The sequence below is a fragment of the Cygnus olor genome, chromosome 5 (assembly GCF_009769625.2).
Source record: "Cygnus olor isolate bCygOlo1 chromosome 5, bCygOlo1.pri.v2, whole genome shotgun sequence".
Lineage (NCBI taxonomy): Eukaryota > Metazoa > Chordata > Aves > Anseriformes > Anatidae > Cygnus > Cygnus olor.
In genome coordinates this window covers 58943280-58964827 of record NC_049173.1, presented here as the reverse complement: position 1 = coordinate 58964827, position 21548 = coordinate 58943280, and the positions used below count along the sequence as shown (strand labels likewise).

Sequence of the window (21548 nt, the reverse complement as noted above, 5' to 3'; positions counted from 1 at the left end):
GGAATTGTCACATCTTGACATCAATTTTCAATTCAGTTTCTGCATTTTCCTCACACTTCCAACAATAAAATATTCAAATAATTGTGATTAATAAAACTAAGAGTGCAAATAAGGTAGCTTTGACTTGTTGTATTACACTAATTTTCTATGTGACCTGGTATTATAGGTCAGCTTAAGATAGGGTTAAGTAACTTTTTGTTGTTAAATTGATATTTCAAGTCTGTCCTCAGTCATGAGTGGCCAAATATTTTTAGTATCTCTTGGGTGTCTGGTGAGTGGGGTGGGATGGTCCCAGTTGCATTCTCACTGAACCCTCTGCCATAAATGATGATGGTCAACTCCAGTCCCCTGTTCTGCTGGAGGACATTCAGGGTAGCATCTGAAAAAGTTTTTAGACAATCTATGATACTGATATAACCCTCAAAGGGTATTCCGTTGCCCTGGGGTTGTGGATAATATGTTTGTCTAAGTGACGCTAGCTTACTTTTGTTTTTAACACTCCATGATGCAGCTAGAACATCTCAGGCCACATTCTATGATGTGAGACGCAGCCACAGCCTATGCCCCTGATTAGATCTCCCTGGTAAAACTCTGTTACCTGATGTGCTGACCGCTCTGCCCTGAGAACCTTGCCCTCTCTGAGGTTCAAGGAATGGTAACCTCCCTCTTCAATGCTTGATGAAATCCTGTTCGAGTCTGGCTTGAATTAATATGTGAGAATAAGTTTGAGAATAAAAAAGACTATACAAAAAAACTTCCAAATCTATTATTATGTGAGGCAAAGGCAGCTTTACAGATCTTTTTGGTGCTGAGATACAGTGAAAGTGAAGAATGTACCAAAAGGGAGCACAGACTGAATTTTGGCACCTGCTGCTATCCAAGAATAGGGACCATAGGTTCATGGCTCCAAGCTAAGCTGGAAGGAGCTTCAGAGACCACAGGATAAGAATGGGTGTGATGGATTAGCAGGGTTCTTGGGCATCAGCTATCTCCCTCTGTCTGCACTGACATGGGTGTGAGCCACAGGGAGACTATGGAGTCTGGATGTGTCCTCATCTCTGAAGCTGCATTGCATGTTGCATGTGTGCACATTGCACAAACACAGCTCCATGCAGTGTCCTGCTGTAGCTCTTGGTTGTGAAGGGAATGGTTATGGGACCAGAGCTTGCTATTGAGCATTTTCCCATGTCTTCACTAATGTCTACTTCTTGTTGAAGGTAATCTGTCATCAGGATTTGAATAGTAAGTTGAAACTGGAGCACTTGCTCCGTGCATTTCCTTCACTGCTTTTAGGCTTTCTGTGTTACAGATAGGTGCGTCTGACAACCTCCTGAAATCTGTCTCCAGACAAATACAAAAACCTGAAAAAAGTTAACTTGGTTATAGCAATGCTGCATCTGTGCACCCAAAAAAGCATGTACAGTGGTGTCTGATCTTTGTGGAAAATATAATGAAATTAGGATCAGGTTGACTGCTAACGTGCAGTCACAGAAACTGTAAGTACACACCGCACTGAGAAATTTCTGCATGTTCCACTGCCATTTTTAAAAGTCAGACTTCCTGCATGGAAATGGCAGTTCAAAGTTAGAGTTAGCCTTTCCAAAGAACAACAACAAAAAGGTTATAAGAAACATACCATGATTAATTAATTAATTTATTTTGTGCACACAGAAGATAATGCTATGATATTTTGTGATGATTAATCATCTTGCATGTGCACATTCATCTCTTACATGCCTGGAAAAGGCATCCCGTATTTTGGGACCCATTCCCTCATTATCAGAGTCGATTTGTTAGGTTTTATAAACCTTTTCGGAAACTGATTAAGCTTCATCTAAAAAACAGTTGGATTTTTGGCCTTCAATATTCCTATTACTGGGCAGCCATTCCAGGGCTTTTATCCATCCTTTGACAGCCAAAACCATTTTATTTCCAACCTTAGTTTATTCATTGCCAATTTATGTCATGTGAAGAAATGAATGAATTATCAAATATGCCAGACTGCAAAATAAACAAAAGTGGTGTCACTAACACCATATCCAGCATTTAGAGAACAGAACTAAAGTAGATTCAGAAAAGAAAAAAATCAATGCAGAAGGACATATAGCTAATTATCAAGTACAATAAATGACTACCATGAAAAATAGGCCATGTCGAGAATAATCTCAGTCAAATGCAGCTAAAGACTGTACTCCTTAATCCGTTTAAGAATTGAGAGGATATTAAAACCTGGAACATGTAAATCAGTTGTGAAAGTTTACAATTCACTGAACCTCGCATATCTCCAGGTTGGTATGCACAGGGGGAATTCCAGCATGTCACTTTAAGAAAACTTAAGATAGCCAAGACTGGCTGGCGTGGGAGAAAACCACTACCAGCAAGTCTCAGATTGCTGGCAAACTAGTGTTAAAAAGGGTGCTGCGTTTCACAACAAAGTGCTCTGATGATGTAGATGCTGTGACTTGATTTCTATGAAAGGTTCAGAAGGTGAGATAAGCATCTGCCTCCATTCTTTACAGAGCCCTTGGGTTTGACAGTAGCAAAACATATGCTGCCTGGCAGGTGAGCCCACATTTAATCTACATAGCACTTTCCTTTAATGCCTGTGGTCCTGTCATGGGCTGCACTGCACGTACAACGGCATTTAGTTGGTAAAGCAGGATATTCATTCCCAGACTTAGGATTTTGCTACAGAATATTTAGGGGATTTAGTATACCAGGGATGCAAATCTGAGGCAAGTCTAAAGGGCTGGGTATTGAAACATTTTGAAATAGTCATAGTTCTGGTGTGGAGGTCTGCAAGTGCTCTTATCTTTGGTGGTCTTGATTTACATCAACTAGAGTGTTATTCCTTTCTACAGATGGGGTTGTTAAGGATTTGGGAGTACTAGTCAGATTTGAAATTGTGTTCTCACTGGACTCAGTGACCACCATAGAAAACCCTTCTGACAGCAGTGCATGTATTCAGTTATTTCCCAACAATGCATAGATTTCGATGATCACATTGATGAGCAGAGGAAAATATTAACACCTATACCCACCAAAACAGATAGTATGTCATCACAAACAGGGAAACTTAAGTAAATAAGGGGAAGTAAAATATTGTCTATTTGATATGAAGGGTCAAATGCATAGACTATTTCACTTCCCTGTCACTATGCTATTTTCTTAGCTGTAACATAAAAATACCTCCTATGTGCTCTTCCAGTGTCATCAACATGTTCATTGTAATTTACTTTCTTACCTATTTGCTCACATGTTTATCTCTTACTTGTGATACCATACAAATAGCTTACTGTACTTCACATTGATCTCTTAGCATCTACTCTTCCTTTGGGATGAAACTTTTGTTTGCGTTGCATTACTATCGACTGCTTCAAGTTCTTAAAAAAAAAAATCAGCTACATCACCTTCCTGGGCTCAAGGTCGTCAGGAATTATAGCGCAAATAAGTAAATAAATGCATTTTAGGTCATTTGGAAACAAGGTTTATTGTCTGAGAAGCACTGCAAGAGAATCTGAATTCTGTTGTTTGGCCTACCTCAACAGTTTGTGTGGTTGGCTGGCAGCAAATGAACATGCCCCTACCTCTGAGAAGGCCCTTGTGGCTTTTCAAGGGATTCAGCATGGATATAAAATTCCACAGGAGGGCCATAAATAGCAGAACTGTTTAGAAAGAAAAAAAAAAAAAAGATGAACTCATGCATCACAAGTATTAAGGTATTAATAAATAAATTAACTTGTCAGAGTGCAAGACTGACTTTTTCTGTACAAAAACAAAAAACAAAAAACTGTTAAATTGTTAACCTGATTTCTAGTAAACACAAGAGATACTATTACAAATAGTACAGTGTGTGTTACCTTTCTCAGTATAGCAGTTGTCCTCATTAAATGAGAGGCCCTTAAAATGTGTGTGTGAGTAAATGATGCAGTAATTTGTTCATTAAAGTATTGCTACATCCCAATATACGCATATCTCAACTAAGCTGCAATTAATAGCTAAGAAAATAAAAACAAACTTGACTTAAGTCCTGAGCTATCAGTAACAATAATAAGGTTACGTATTAAATTAACTTAGAAATCAAAACTATTAAGCCCAAACTAATAATTTCCAGGCACAAGACAATAATTTGTTCTTTCAGACAAGCCAACTTTGAAGGGATATGAAACAAACAGAGAAAAATGAGTTCATATGCAGTTGTAGCAGATATCACTTATCACACAGTAATAAGATAGTGGACAGCCCAGATTGCAACTGTGAAATATAGATAAAGCAAACTTGCAAATGTGATCATCTGTAACACTGACAAACAAAACTAAGAAAAAAGAATGGAAGAGGAAAATAGAAATCTAATTCAGTAAAATGCAGAGCACAAATTACAGAGTAAACTAGAAACACTCCTAAATTAATAACAGTAAGATAGAGTCCAGTAGTAAATTTGAACGCAGTTGGTTGAAAAGCACATATTAATGCTCTCTTTCCCTCTGTTGTTGCTTTCTCTGCCTGGAGTGAGCACTCCTCAGAGATTTTGTTTCTCACTGCCATGATTGCTCATTTTTTTCAGCAGAGATAATGAGATCGAGGCAGGAATAGCCTTCTTTCATTCTCATATTCCATTTCATTTTTCTCCTCCAATTTGCACCACAACAATGGCAGAGAGAATATCACAGGGGTGAGTTGGGAATGGTTTGTGATTGAAAGGGAAGACATGATCTGCGGAGTCATCCTAGGCTGAGTTTCAGGTGGGACTGGAGCACACTTTTCCTTCCTGTCCTCTCCTCTGAGCTTTTTTCCATCTTTGCTTGAGTGAACGTGACCATGCCTGTGACAGACAGGGAAACTGGGATGGGCCAACAGGAGGATGGGGAGACAGCCATGAGAGTTTTTGGATGCTTGGTTCTTCCAGCAGTGCACCAACCTGCAACAGAACTGGGAGGAATTTTTTTGTTAACAATAATCCGAAATCTGTGTGTGCTTATTTTCATCACAAACTGCTTGGAGTTATCCTAGATAGGAGCTTACAGTCACTGCTCAAAATGGAGGCACTTTGCTGCCTCACGGATATCACCTGGAAAGCACAGAACAGGAGGAAATGGTAAGGAAGGTGTGTGCACTGCAGTGCACTTGTGCAACCAGAAGCCAAAATTAGCAGGGGGACCATCTAATTGTATTTGTTCTGCTTACAAGTAGATAACCCCCCTGCTAATTTCAGCTTCTGCTTACAAAAGTGCTCTGCAGTATTTACCCCCCCCTTTCCCTCCTGTTCTCTCTGTGATGTTTTTTTTTTCTTCTCTCAGATGTAATTTCCTTACATTTCCAGCTCTATTTTCTCAGTCTTTTCATCAATATTTAATATTTGAGTGGAACAGTGGGCAGTTACCTTCCTTTTCTTTTTCCCTTTTTTGCCCCTCTAAGAGTGCTGGTACTCAGCTCTGGCTGCAGAAGCACTTGGCTCCTGGGAGCACTTGCTCAGTTTGAGTACTGCCTGCATTAAGGAGCCAAAGCCTAACCTGAGGCTGCCAGAGGGGGTTTAAAAAAGGCAATAATGACTAATTGACCTCTTTAATGAGCTTAGGAGTTATAAAGTAGATAATTGCAGTGCATATGACATATTTTATCTAGGTTTTCAGAAAATCTCTGATAAGGATCTACATGACAGGCTGTTTCTAAAGATGAACCTAACAGGGGCTGAGAAGGACATGGCATAGAAATACATGGGAGGAAATGAATTTTCTGTGCTGAGGGATCTTTATCTGCCAAAAGGGAAGAGTTAAGAGTGATTAATACCTGGATTCATAGTTTGATTTTAAATAAATTACCTAGCTAGAAGGACCCACTGTAAACGCACTGTATTTGCTGATGATACTACATTATGATGCATACTGAGCACAAAATGAGTGGCAAGAAATATTCATTGTGCCTTAGCTCAGCTCAATAATTGAGCTGACACATGGCAAATTAAATTTATGACTGGGAAATGTGAAATAATACACATTCCTCTTGATACAGAGACGACAAACGTAAAATCACTCTCAAACACTTGGACAAAACAACTTCTACTAGAAGATAGCTATCCTAGAAAATGTATACAGGAAGAGAAATACTATAAAAGCTGATCCGAAATGGGACTGGCTTTGGCACTTGGTTTTCTCTCTATTACAGTGTATTGCTCCAGCCCATTCATTATTTGTTCTTCCAGTTCAAAGCAAAGCTCTTAACTTGCTCAGGTTTTCTGAAATCTGCTCTCCATACCTTGTGGTTTTATTAGGATGAAAACAAAGAAGTGAGCTGGAAGTGAGGTGGAAAAGCAGGGAAAGTGGAATAACTGAACTTTTAAAATGTGCTGGAGTGACCACCTTTAAAAGACCACTTTATTTTACCCATATATTGGTGACATTGATGTAAAGAGGAATGAAAAGAGCTGTTTTGTAGGACGCTCTACTGGAACTTAGGTGGAATGGGTGATGTGGGGTTGGCCATATATCTGTCTTTTCACAATACACATGCTCTGTGTTGTTAAAACAGCTTATGGCTAAGACTTGAGGCACACACCTGGATCTTGGGGGATCTGATGAATTAATTGTTTAATCCAAATCTAGTAGCCAAGACAGTGTCTGTGTGATGGTTTTGGTCTTTCGGCATTAACACCAGCACTTCCCGATATCTTTGTGCATGGCTGTTGTAATTCCCAACAGCTACTTTTCATCTCCTCGCTGTTGTGCATCTCTGAATTCACTGGATTAATCAAAGTTAAGCCTACTCTTCTATTTTTACTTCTCTATTTCCAGTTAATTTGTCAGGTGGGATGGGCAGGTTCTTGCTAACAAATGACAATAGAAACTGGTGCTTGGGAGAATTTTGTGGAAGGTCTAGTGATGCAAGGAAGAACAGGGGGAAAGTGCTCACAGGCACAAACAGCCACTAGAGAAAAATACAGATATTTGTAGGAGAAAAGACCAAATAGACCATCAAGGATGCCAACAGTGACAGAGCAGAAGCAGAAGAAATAAGATATATCTGACTCGTTTTTTAAGGGAAAGGCTAAGCTGTGACATTTGGGTAGGAGACTGTGGTTCTTAAATGCATTACAGCAGAGGAAGAGATGCAGTCACCCCAAATGGTCCCAATGAGCACAGCATACCGGTATATCTTAACTGACACCTTGATTATTGTCATAACACACTGAACTATGTGACTCATTAAAATTAACATTATCAGAATTAGTCGTCTTGTTTGCTGCTGGTGGATGCAGACTTATTTCTATGGTGTATGCTCCTGCTTTTGTTTTTTCAGTCATCAGGACGGTTTTGGTTTCAGCTTCCAGTGTTATGCTGATGACAGATCTATGTGATTTGTTTCCTGACTACTCAAAGCCATTTAATCTCTTTGAATTTACTTTGAATGTCAACATTTTGAAATGTCTCTATGAAAATCTGTCACTATTCTCTTAATTTTTCCTTCATTTCTTTTACCATCTGAGCTCAGATTCAAGAAGGCAAGGAATTTCCTCTTTTTCAGAATCATATTACATATTCTATTTACAAAGCCATCTTTTTATGGCTGGAAACATCTCACAAACCAAATATATTCAGAAAGAGAAATAAAAGGCTTTGTAGCATGTATTTGTTTCCCCTTGGTTTCAGACTACTAGAATTTAGTTGCAAACTTAACACTTTTGATTCAACTCTTAAAATATGCCTTGTTAATAATGGATTTCTGGTTCAACACTATAAGCCAGATCTGTTCTTGCTCTTGCAATTGTCAGTGCAATTGGACTTATGCTTTAATTTTAAACTGGACTTCTTATGGACTTACCAGGCAGTTTTAAAGTAAGAGCCTATGTTTCTGAGTGTCTGAATGCTCTTGGTATCTCGATTTTTGAACAGTCTCCTTGAGACTCTTGAATAATTTTGCTTCCAAAGTTTTAAGTCATGAATTTTTGGAGATAAAATCTTAACTGGAGTTTATCATTGATATGAAAAAATTGATAGCCTTTATTTGTGAAGAGGAAGAATCCTGTCTACTGTTCTGTCAAATTTCTTAGGATATAGGACTTATTCTTTTTAAGTGAAAGAAACGTGGTGATAAGAGACTAAAATAGAGAGCAGCTAGTTTATCACTGTAAACAGTATCTTAAAGTGCTAAGGTATAGCATTTTCAAGGGTCAGCCTCTTCTCACAGGTAACTAGTGATAGGACTAGAGGGAATGGCCTCAAGTTGTGCCAGGAGAGGTTTAGGTTGGAAATGAGGAGACATTTCTTCTCAGAAAGAGTAGTCAAGCATTGGAACGGGTTGCCCAGGGTGGTGGTGGAGTCACCATCCCTGGGGGTGTTTAAGGAAAGGTTGGACATGGTGCTTAGGGACATGGTTTAGTGGGTAACATTGATGGTTGGGGGATAGTAGGACCAGATGATCTTGGAGGTCTTTTCCAACCTTAATGATTCTACAATTCAAAGTTGCATAATATGTGCTCTAGATGGTGGGAATGAGTGAATTTTACCCCTCACATCCAGCTCTAGAAAGATGCTGTCACAAGTCTATCAAAGAAAATGGTATAGCTCTATAACAAGCACAGGGAAATGTTTGCAGGATGAAATCTTAAAAATGGCGTTTTAAAAACCGGTGCTAGCTGATACTTGCCTAGATCTGTTGCAGAAATCCACCCTCAAAATTTTGCTGAAGGTACTGCCTACAGCTTAATTTCCATTTTCTAAGAACTGTAATAACCAGGTCTTTTTATCCCCTGCCACAGCAATGGATTGGTCTGTTTGACTGATTGTAGGTTATGATGTGGAGAGTGCCTTGTTATCTAGTAGATGATCTCTGCTTTTGAAAAAGAGAGCACATTTGTACGTATTGCTGTATGCTTCTTCATACCATTTGATACTATTGATCACAGAAGCTTCTTTCTTGCCTCCAGGAAGCTTGAGGGGTAAACAGAAACACCCTTAAATGACTTAGATCCTTCATCTCAGATTAAAACCAAAAGTTTGATTGGGGCAAATGGTTTTCCATGTCAGCAACCATCCCTTGAGAGCCTCTACAGGGATTATTCCTGTGTAAAACATCTATGTGATTCCTCTTAAAAATTGGTGTATATGTCCTGATGATTTCCAAACAAACTATTTATAAGAGCCAACTTTTTCTCAATTAAACAGAATTTAAAATCTTGTCCCTTCCCTTATTATCTATTATTTTGGCTAATGAGGATGCATTCCTGCTGTTTTCATATGAAAAAAAAATACTTCAGCCAAAATTATCTTAAAGGTCCACTTCAATAATAACCTCTCCTCCTCTATGATATACATTCACTGAATCTCTTCCATGTTATACCAAGTTCTTTCCTGTTCTTCAGGCTGTCTAACCTTTCCTTCTTGTAATGTAGCTATTAATCTCACACTATGGAGGTCCATCTACCATGGTGTGAGTTGCAACATCGTACTTGTCTCATCTTTCCATATCTCTTTTTTGCTTTCATGCCGTGAAATGTTCTGAACTGGTGATGTCAAAGCAACTACTCTTACCTTACATAAACCACTTCTTTTTCTTTGCAATGCTTACAGGAAATCCAATTAAGTACTGGATCTGCCTTTCATAAAGTGAACATTACTGTTAACTTCAGTGCAGGTTGGACTGGACTGTAAACTTGCTTAGTTATTATGTGCATAAATTTCAAAAATGTGTAATTGATTAAAAATCAGTGGGACATGGTGTTCTAGGTCACCCCAGGGCTTTTGAAAATCCCACTCCATATCTTGTTGAAGAAATTAGTAGTCAAATCTGCCTTCACCACTTCTCTCCTTCTTATGTCCTCCATAAAAACTTATTGGCTTCCTGTTATGTCACATCTTACCTTAATTTCCAAGGTCTTTAGCATGAAAAAAATATCTTTTTGGCAGAGAATATTTGGGGGCAAATTTAAGCTAAAATAGTAGTAAATATGTCTGTTTCAACAGGAGAGTCTTTTCGTTCCATAATCCTCTTGAAGATGGTACTACAGGCATATTTTTTAACTCTGCCAGGTAATTCTAGAGTACTGCCCTAACTTTTCCCTTTTATATGTGTGCACGTGAAACTATGACATTACAGCAAAAGGAGAGGTAGGATCACTCAGGACCATATTGTGACCTCAAATTCATGAACAAAATTCCTATTGAGAGATGCCTGCTTGCATAGGGAGAATGTGATGACTGTGCCAAGGAGTGACTGTCTCCACCCTGTATAGCCACCAAAGGGGCAGTAGTAATACACTGGTTTATAAATACTAACTGGCTTTGATACTGAAAGTCTTGATGCTGAAAATTCTGTTAATATGGAAACTTTTAAAGAAGTAGAAATGTCACCAAGTCACAGAGTACATCCTTTAATCTAATGGGAGGTGATGATATTAGATATGGGTCTGGAAATGACAGAGGAAACTCTGCAAGTGGTGTGTAGGGAGATGCTCAAATTCATTTCCAGAGTTGTAAAGTCAATGTCCCTCCATAATGCCTTCACAAGAATGAAGTGGATTCACATCACTAGAGCTTACTCTTCCTTTGAGGCTATTTGACTTCTGATTTTTAAAGTGTTCAATGCATTTCGTCTGATGGGAGTTGATATACTCTAAACACGAGACTTCATAAAAGTAAACGTAATGATGTGGATATGGAATTTGAAAACCACTAATTCATAGGTAGGACCATATTTGCGGTCTATTGCTAGCAGATCATCATTAACTATTCTGCTGGCTAGATTTGCTTTAAATCAGATAGGTGATAAATCAGCCCAGCTACTTGGGAATTATAGTGCTTCTGTGCTGGCACTGCTAAGAAACATTGTTCTGTTGCTTGCATGTGCAGATCAATTGGAGGAATAAAAGTATGCTATACAATAAAAGGCTGGAGTAGAAATGAAAAGTTAGGTCAGGCCCTGAGCACCGGAATTTGGAACCCTAAATCTGAATTCAAGAATGTAAATAAAATATGATCTGAGGCCAGAAGTGCTGAGCTCTGTAACTGCCAGACCTTGTGAAAACTGGTCATCTCATTTGTCAGTGCAGGTTAGTTCCTGGCAAATCACCTCTTCATCAGGACAGTTCTGTAAAGTATTGTGAGCATGAACTTGCCTCCTAAGTAGAACAAAATTCATGCACTCTTCCCTGAGAGAAAAGAGGCAGGACCTAATATTGCTCTGTTCTTTATTAAAACAGCTTCCATGTCACCACCATGATGTCCCAGCACATGTGGAACTCCTAGGTGTTCAGGAGGCCCGTGAGCCTACCATTGTGCTCTATCTAACATCTTGTGATGAAATGAAAACCCAGTCACTTGTGCATTTGGCAGAAACATAAATGGGTCTGGAAAGAGTCACTGCAATCTGCCTAAAATCTCTTAGATCTTTTGTTCCTCCTCTTCCTCCTGCTCCCCCACCCCAAGCAAAGGAAAAAATCAGCTGCCTCACAGTCCTGCAAATATTGTCTCCAAAGATTTTGTTTCTGTGATGTAAAACCCAACACTCTCTCTGTGCCCTTGCAAACTGCTTGTTTGCAAGCATCAAAGTAAACATTTAAATGTCACTTAAGCATAGAAATAGGTAGGAGGCACATTAAAGAAACTTCATCTCCACTTCACGTCAACACCACTAAACACATTTTTACAACAGTGACTAAAACTGTCTAATAATATCATCAGTGGCAACTGGTCAGTTAAAATGTTTTTTAATTGTGACTTGAATGTGTTTATCAACCTCTTTTTGTGACATTAAAAAGACAGCAAGAGAAACACATGGAGACATTGTCCTCGAGGGAAAGGATTAATCATCAGTGAGTGAGCAGGCCTAAGCAGATGGTCAGCTAAGCTTTCCTGAAGTCATTTCTTCTATCCACCATTCAGTGTCACTGCCAGAAATGAGAAGTGTTATCTTGACATTGAACATCTTTATAATAAAATCACTAATTGGCGTCTAATACCAAAGGCTTTATAGCTGTAAAATTGCAGCAGAGGTAGCTAAGTGGTTGACTGGGTTTCATGTTAATAAATGCTATCTGAAAAATCCTTCCTTAGAATAGTCAACATTGTGTTATCATTGTGAGACCTCTCTGCAGATGATGGTGTGTTTCTTTTAGCTCAGGTCCAAACATAACAGTTGGGAGGTTTTTAACAGCAAAGCAGATAAACATGTTGCTTCCTTTGTGCTGTTTTATTTCATGTGTATGTAAAGCTAATATCTTATAGGAGACGTTTGTTAGGATTTAGTTCTCAGATTTTTCTTGGGTTTTGGCAACCAGAGAGAGTCTGTCACAATAAATTATCACTTTTGGTGTTGGAAATATATTTTTTATGAAAGCTGAAAATGTGTCAGCCTTGGACATCCATGAAATTTGGTTTATTATGGTTTTCTTTTTCTTTGATCTTTCTCCTTCATTTAGAGAAAAATATTTCTTCCTGCACTAGCTGTCCACTTTAAAAAAAATACAATCAAATCTAGGCTAGAAGGAGTTACTAATTACAACAGTTTTGTGAGTATAGCTATTGCTTTTCGCTTGATTTGAACATGGGGGTCTTGTTTCTGTCCCCTACATTAGCAAATCTTTTCCTAAAGTGGGTGGTGAAAGTTGGACTTTGGCTTCACCACACCAAAGTCACTCTGGAATCATTCAGACACTGAATTACTCAACAGCCCATCACTTGAGAGCACCTCCACAGCATCAGTGGTGCTTGACCACAAGTGAGCCAGTATAATGCTGCTGTGCCAGCGATGGGCCTGATCCAAGGTTCATTTAAAGTAATGGAGAGGATCCTGTGGACAGTGATAGTTTTCAGGCAGGGCTTTTGATGCTGTTACAGTGAAATTTGAAATTTGCAGAGAGGGTTAATGCCTGGAAAATTGTATAAATATGTTATGTCATAATATTATATGTCCCAAAATATTGGTAAAGGGTGTTTTTCCCAAAGATTAAAGCATTAGTGAAAAAATAATGATTAACCTTTAAAATCAGATTGGCATTTCTTTTTTCTCCAAATGTAGAATTAATACGCATTTTTTAATCATTAGTGTAATTTTCAGGATGATACTTTTGTTCTTTTGGCTGTTGAACTGTTACGGCTGCTAGTAACCCTTCAAATTGTTGCTTCATTCAAGCATTCTTTTTTGAATAATTCATTAGGCATTATTATCCAAGCGTGGAACACCTCATTTAGCACTGGTGATCTTTTCCTTATGTGTAGCTGACAGGCAATCAAAGTTTTTATCAGTGCAGAAAATTTGCAATTCAGAAATGTAGTTGCAGCAATTAGTAGCTATCAGGTAGCATAGGAAGGACAGCTTCATAAAAAGAGAGAGTTGAATGAGCTCAACTGATGTTAGCACAAAAGTAATGGATAAAACTAACCAGCTGTTTCTAAATTTACCAAATGGAACATTCCTTTTTCTCAGAGTAGAAGCTTTAATTAACTTTGTGTTATGTGTGGCTTCACAAAAGGAGAAGTGACTAGGTGACAGAATATCCCTCTTTCATTGCCCTTCGCTTAATTTTGTAACTGTATTAAGATGCCGTGTCAATGTATGGCTTGCTTACTCTCTCACTGCAGGACTAGCTTCCAGGCTTTCTCTTTGCTCACCTTCCCACAGCAGAGCAATAAGTTTTTTAAAAATGCACAGCAGTTTCTTTCCATCTCTCTCACTGATGCAGCAAATCCTGAGTTTTTTATGCTGCTGCAAAAAGCTTGCTGAAGTTTAGACAGCTGAGGTGTTTCAGTGGACACTCTGAGTGAACTCCCAGTGTGGCTGGCTGCAGTGATTCTCAATTTGAGAATCCAAAGAAATATTTCTAGGAAACAAGATGAGAGAATGGGCTGTGAAAGCAGGAGAAAAGAGTAAACTTCTAATTTCATATTGTAGTGAATATTCCAGCTCATCCCATATCACAGATCAGGGGATGTTTATAACGGCTTTCAACTTTCCACTTTCCAGAACGTGACTCAGACCTTATTGGGCCAGAGAGAAGCATTAGTGAGACTTACCACCTAGTGTGTTCATTATAGTCCTGGAGGAAACCCAGGCATTGGTCTCACTCCTGGGATGATTTATCTATTGGTTTGTTTTCAGGACTTAACTTCAAATGCACAGTTATCCTTGGGCTGCTAAGGGGACCCCAAGTACCCGTGTTCTATTGAGTGCTTTAATTGCTTTGTGACTGAAAAAATGTCACAGCCTCATCACGTACTCTTATCATGTTTTAAAGTGAGTGCTCCCTGTTCTTTTCATGGAAATGAAAGAAAAGCCTGAAGACCCTTATTTGAATGAGGCACTGGAACCCAGACAAACAGTCCTGCCTACAGCCCCAAACAGGGCAGCTGGCCGCGGAGAGGAGCAGGCGTGAGAAGACACCCCAGGGGCTACCTCCGAGCAACAGGCTGTGCAGCATGCTGGCTGCAGTCCAGTGCTGGAGGCCTGGGGGGCAGATCCCCCTCTTAGGTCCCTCACCCTCAGTGACCACTGCAGACAGAGGCTACAGCTGCCCAAGAGCATTCACTAGAAATCAAGTATGGGAAATCCTGTGGCTCCAGGGCTTCTGTCTTGTCTTACTTTGTGAAGTTTCATCAAAGCTCTTTTCCTTTACAGTGCTACTTGGACCTTCAATGTCCAAGTGAACATTCAGAGTGCAGAACAGCCAAATTGCTTCAAGAGCAAGAAGGTCGTTGGAGCAGGGCACTACATCAATTACTTATGTATCACGGTGATGGATACTGTAAAAACTGAGAGGAAATGCAGGGAATTTTTTTGCGGTGCAATTTGGAAGCATTTAAAAACTCTTCTCTGTGTACTTATTGCTGGTCTGCTGTATTCAAACAATGCTTTTAAACACCAGTATTCAGCCACACATGGGGATTGTGAACATTATTTTATCCATTGTGCTATCTGCTTCCTTTTAGTGAGATGAAACGATGCCATGTTTCACATACTGTTCCTTCCCATGACAGCAGCCACAGGGCTCAGGAAACTGCTCAGAGCAGCATGGGCTGTCTCCAGCAAACACTCCCATCTGGGGAGGCACTTGGGAAGCAGAGGGAGGCAGGTGTGCAGCTGCCAGCCCCCAATCCCCACGGGGAAAACTCTGCATTCCCAGCAAAAGGAACCTCCTGGCATGCTCTCCCATCTCAGGGGTCTGCCTGGCCTTTTGCTGACAGCATAATTTTCTAAGCAGTCTCAGAGTCTGACATCTCTGTTCACGACCCTCTTTTCCTAAGCAACATTAATAACTGCTGCGGGTCTGGCAGGTGCAACGTCCACTAATTGTGTCTGCATCGCCAGGCCTTATCCTAACAGCCCTCTAACATCTGCATTCCTACCTGGGCAACGAAGAAACCTCCATTTATCCTAGAAAGAGTGCACTGCTCACTCATGAGCTCTTGGTCAACAACTCCCCATCAAGAAGAAACATCTAGTTAGGAAATTTGCCTAAGCCATCACAAACCTGGAAAAGCTCATTGGCATGTCTGATGGAACTGAATAGCATTTACCAGTTTGAATTATGGCTTGCATTACAAGCACACCTGAAGTACCTTTCTAAGATGAACCAAGAGACATCTTCCTTGAAGAGGTAGAAATAGTTGCTATCCACTTGTCTGATATGCCCTTGCTCACCAAGGTGGTAGAAGGCAACATGGTGGGAATTCACAGTGACCAGACACTGAGCCAGGTGGAGGTAAGTCTGGGCTGATGAGCTGCTATGTGGGTGAGCTTCCCATCCCTTGCAAGCCAGTGAAGCATGCCTAATGTGACACTGCTTACTCATCCCTGTTGCTGGTTACTTATTCCCTTTCTTTTTGTGAAATGAAATGAGATTTTGAGAACACGTTTTCTTTGTGAAAAGCAAAACAAACAAAAACAAACAAACAAACAAACAAAAAAACACAAAACACCCTGTGATCTCTACCACAACTAGCCACTAAATTAAGTAGCCATTTGAAATATTAGTATATTAATAACAGGTAATCAGTACTAGATTTGTCTCCCTACTGGTTCTCTCTACCAGAAAATGCTGAAAAGCTTCTGAAATCTCAAGTTGTTGTTGATGTCACAAGTATATGTACATGGATTTTAATGTTAGGAGAAGCTACAGAATCTTCAGGAAGGTAGACAGATAAATCTCATAGTCGACTATCTTGAGGTTTTTCTTCCCCAAGACTTAAAATTCTCATCATTTGCATTTAAATGAGGTAGTATAGATCATTTGGACTGTGAACTAATGAGCGTTGTAAGACTGAAAGGAATTGACCTCCTGAGCACCCTGGTTTTGCTGGAGAATGAAATTAGACCCAAAGTATAGCTCCTAGGTCTTCTGTTTTTTGTTTGTTTTACTATTTTTCTTTGTTATTAGTGAAACCAATATGATGTAACAAAATTGAGATTTGACAGTGAAACACAAGAGTGAAGGAGAATTTATATGTATAACCACACCATAACAATTGGGTCTTTTTCTTTTAATCCTATTTCAGTTGCTACACAAGTTCCCAGGTTAGAAGTAAATATTTTATGACATGTCAGAACTCAGCTTGATGCTTTTTCAGAGCTGTATAGAACAGGTTCCAGCTCTAAAATGTCTCCAGCTGAAAGCCTGAGATCTGAGGCTCCAGACACTGGAGCTGGAGGAAATTGCTTTTACTGTCCCCTACCCTAGTCACTGGATTCTCAGGATAAATAAAATGTAAAGCTGTGTTCTAGAAAAGCCAGGGTGTTTCAACTAGAGAAGAATAATCCTGGAATGGGAAAGCAGATAGACCTATTTTGAGGCTGATTTTTTTAGAAGATTTTTATCATAAAGTTAGGTGGAAATGATTGACTTCTTAACATGAAACAGTTGTATCCGTATGGGAAGATGGTCCATAATTCTTGCCAGATGTGATAAATTGTTCAGTGTTATATAAACCGATGCAGTTTTTCTGATCAGCATTTCCTCTGCCATGCTAATATGTACTACCTAAATCAAGCCATGAGCCTTGGATCTTGAAAATTAGCGGGAAAACCTGCAGGAACAGGTGCCTTTTTGAGATTTCTAGTGCCCCCAGACATTTACTGGAAATAATTCTAGGAGGAAAACTTTTCTAGCAAATAAAGTTAGAACATCTCTGAGCTGTCAATCTTATTTCAGATTCACACATTCACATTGAGTCAAGTAATTCCTTATGTTTAAGCTCAGGCCCTAGCCCAGCTCTTCGAACAGTGAGTGCTGCACAACCTCACAGCCCCATATGCTTGCTACTGCTATTCCAAATCTCTTGGAAAAGGGCAAAGTGACTCCTGGGTCTGTCCTAGGGTGTATAGTCCTAAATCTGTACCACTGAAGTATGAAGCCCCCACTGCAAGGTGGCAGTTGTAAGTGCCAATAGGTTGTGTTCTGTTGTTTTTGTTTTCTGAAACTCACCGCTTCCTCTTTCTTTGGTGGAGGAAGTGGTTGTGTGCAAGTATTAGTCAACATATCTCTGTTTATTATTGTTATTATTTTGGCAGAGGTTGGTCTGTATTTCACTCCCACCTGGGTGTGGAGATGTCAGTCCGATGATTTGTCCTCTGAAACTGAACCAAACCCTCTGATAAATGCTAAAGCTATGGGGAAGAAGTTCCCTGGCTGGTCAAAAGTTTTGGAGAAGTTTAATTCAGGTGAATCTGCTGGCCAAGAAGTGCAGTGCACTTATCCTAACTTTTTCTGACAATTAAGAAGAGGCTCTGTTCACTGAGGTCATCACTGAACAAGTAGAGGATGAGAGCAAAACCACCAAATGTTTGCTTCCCCTAAACTACTGTGTAAACATTCCCACACCCAAGACATACCTTTCCATCTGGTCTCACGTTTTTTTTCTAAGGGCGGTTTCTTTCTTCTCTAATTATTTTTTCACAAATCAAATGAAGACATTATACAGTCAGAGAGCATTAATCACCTTACATAACTTCACAGTAGTGAAAAGTAAAGACAACACACAATAAGTAATAAAACAAATAAGGTATGATGATGTGTATGTGGAAAGAACTGCAAGGCAGAGAAATTGCTCTGGATGTGTCACCACTTTCTCAGGTGTATCATGGAAGTATAAGGGAAGCCATCTCACCTTAGTGTTGTCTGAAGCATCTGAGGCTTAATCCATCTAAAATCTAGCAGAATAACCATTTATATATCACTAGAAATGTATTGTTTTATACATAAAGATTTGAGAGGTAAATGAAGCAGGGAAAAGCAGTAAAAAGTCTTTAAAAAATGGACTGCTAAGCACATGCTTCACACCCACATGAAGCCAGCATGGCATTCATGCCAACAACGCTTTTAGTATGACTTCACTGGAACACAAGAGCGGCCATAAAGGTTCAGACCAAGGCTCATCTCAGCATCCTGTCTCCAGCAGTGGCCACACCAAGCGCCTGGGGTAGAGTAAGAGCAGGGTATGCATATATGATGTTTCCACTTGACATTACTTTCCTACTGGAGACTGGTTTTGATTCAAGTGCTCCCCTAAGTCGAATGCAATTTGTCTAAGTGCTCTCAATAGGTCTCTTTGAAGTTCTTGTTCATTCTGCTCTTAAATATATGTAAATTTTCTAAACCTACAACATTTGCTGGCAAGGAGATCCATAGAATGAGCAGCAAATCACAGGATTCTGCCTCTTTCTCTCTTTTGGAAAAACAAAACAAAACAAAATGAAAAAACTTTTTGAGATCAGCTAGCTGTCTGGAGACTTCCTTTGATAACTTCTGAAAGAATTGTTATGAACAGTTTCAAATAACACCTAACTCTTAACTGGCAAACAATATTGCAAAAATCACATGGTTTCTATTCTTCATTTCATTTCAGTATTGATACATCACCAAGTATATATCCTTAGGTTTCACCTGTGTCTTGAATGAGAAATGTCAATGGATTCCAGACATGTTAGTAGCTCACTAAATATTAGTAGCATTATTATAAAACACCCAGATTACTGGCGGGTCTGGATACACATTTTAGAGAAGATCCACTCCCTTTTGAAACTGCCTGTCATTTGAATACACAGATACAACATTTTTGCATAGGTGCAGAAAAGAACTCACTGTTTGGCTTTTTTTTCTTAATTTCTTTTTTTCCTGGTGTAGTATACCAAGAAGTCATGTGTTGTCTGTGTAGTGAGGAACCCGTCACAAAATTTGTGTCTGGAGCTGAGCCTCAGGCTGTCTGTGGTTGGTGTGGTCTATGTTTGTTTTTGGGGGTAGGTCCTTTCCCAAAGACAGGATTTCAGCTGGCCACTCTTAACTCTTGTAAGGTTGCACAACCCAGTGACTCCCAAGCACTTTAGACCAATGAACCACTGTCAGCCTTTGATATGTCTTGCAAACTGCCCATCCTGTAGAGCCTGGGACATGAGGTGACATGGCAGAGGCACGAGGGGTTTCAATCAAGGGTCATGTACAAAACTGCCAGGTTCATATAGGTTTCTGCTTAGCATTTTCCTATCTCACATGAGGACTATTTATTGGGATCTCAAGGATGTCAAGTGATCAGCCAACTGCAGTTTGGAAATTACAGCAATTTGCAAAAGTCCAAATTCTTGTTTAACATCAGATTTGATGCTTCCCAGCACTGGCAAGTGCCTGGTTAGGCCTTCAGCAGGCAGTATATGGCAATAGTTCATCAGCAAGTGTGACGAAGTTAGTGCTGTTCAGCCAGAGACAGGAGCACACGGCTCCTGAAACCCAATTAACTGAAAATATGCTTTGCACATTGCTAATAAGGGAGGGAAATAGTGCCACTAGACACTGGCTTCAACTCCCTAGCTGGGAGTGTGTTGGGAGGTGCAGACAAATTTGTTGGTGCCCCACAGTGATGAAGGCAAATAAGGTTATTGAGTTGGTGGTCTGTGAAAATGGAATAGAACTAGATTTGGCCCAGAAGTTAGAACAATACATGTATGAAACATTTTAGGTGCTAATACAAAGTATATCTAGCTTTGTATTTATTTTTTGTATATAAAACAAATTGTAGATCTTCCATATGTGATTATGCTTACATGTTTTGCTTCACATTCAAGGAGCTTTGTGCAGCGATTAAGGAGTGTGACCACGATTCTTACTGAGACAAGAGTAAGTGCCTTGTCAATGAGCAATCTAATTATTGACTTGCAATTGTATCAGAATATTCCCACATATTCAAATTAATACCGGCTTATAAAACTTTCTGTTGTAGCCATGTATTTGTAACATTTGCTTCCGAAGTGCTATCAATAGCTCTTCCCTGGCTCTGTTATTTGGTGCTTTGATTAGAGCAGAACAAATGCTCCAGCAAGTGTCAAGCTTTACTGCTTCTCTACTCTTTTTGGAACTGTTGTGAAATTGGTCCTAATGGTAAAGAGAGAGTACAACACACTAAACCACAGGCATGTAGGAACAGCACAATGTGTTGTCAGCTATGGGAAAGACAGAAAGCCTATTTTCAAAACCTTGTGAATAGGTTAATGCTGTTGCTAGGAAAAGATTTGCCCTTTTACACAACTGAAGGAAGGTAATGTTGACAGTAAGGAGTAGAGGACTAGCAAGATTTTAAGTTTTTGTGTGACTTTTATTTCTGAGAAAGAAAGGGCATTGGCAACAACGGCTGCCTGTAGCACAGCTTCCCCTCCTATTTTTTTTTTTTTACACTTGACTTCTAATATGGATTCCAGGCATGATTCAGCAAACAGGGTGAAGAAGATTTTTACAGACATGGACTGGCACAGTATTAGATAAAAAGAAATGGAAAAAAAAAAAAGGAAAACAAAAAAACCTCTGGAATAACGTAATGGGCTTTCTTTATCCAATGCATATAAAATATGGATCTAAACAAACATGCATAAACCTTAATTTAGAGGAGTTTTATTGGGCTCTTGTTTTAAGCGCAGAGAGTCATTTGCTGGGAAGGCAGATATGGTGTAATGAGGCTCGCTGGGCTAACTCAGGGAGGCTCCAAACTCACCTCTAGGCTCAAAATGAAAATTATAAAATCACTAATGTGCATTATCTGGAGGTTCATTTTGCTGTTATTTGAGTACATGACCAAGAAACAGAGAATGATTTTTGTGATCCAGAAATGCCAGAAATGGCACTGACAGCTGCAGTACTTTTTGCCTCTATCTTAAATGCTCCCTTTCTAAATCTGGGACAACATTTTTAAACATGAGAAACAGATTTTTAAAGACAATACTAAAACCTCAGGAGTTCTTCTAGCTTGTCCTCATGCCTCAAGAAAAGACAATCCTTTCTAAACTGTGCATGCTATATTGAAACATGTTTACACAAGCTATTCACCTTAGGTGGGCAACTATGAGCGTCCTGTTATGTACTAAATTGACACTGGGCAAACGTAAGTACATAAAGACAGGGGAAAAAAAAAAACAAAGAAAGAAAAAGAAAGAAAAAAGAAAGAAAGAAAGAAAGAAAGAAAGAAAGAAAGAAAGAAAGAAAGAAAGAAAGAAAAAGAAAGAAAGAAAGAAAAAGAAAAAGAAAGAAAGAAAGAAAGAAAAAGAAAAAGAAAGAAAGAAAGAAAGAAAAAGAAAAAGAAAGAAAG

At 39.3% G+C, this 21548-nt stretch overlaps 1 protein-coding gene across 1 annotated transcript in view; it reads right to left on the bottom strand.

The window, feature by feature from the left end:
- Positions 1 to 1274: 1274 nt before the first annotated feature.
- Positions 1275 to 21548, bottom strand: part of ELP4 (elongator acetyltransferase complex subunit 4) — a 235706-nt gene continuing 215432 nt past the window's right edge. The window contains exon 10 of the mRNA XM_040560488.1: positions 1275 to 1361. Coding sequence (XP_040416422.1) covers positions 1290 to 1361 — 72 coding nt within the window. The 3' untranslated portion in view covers positions 1275 to 1289. The remainder of the gene's footprint in view (positions 1362 to 21548) is intronic.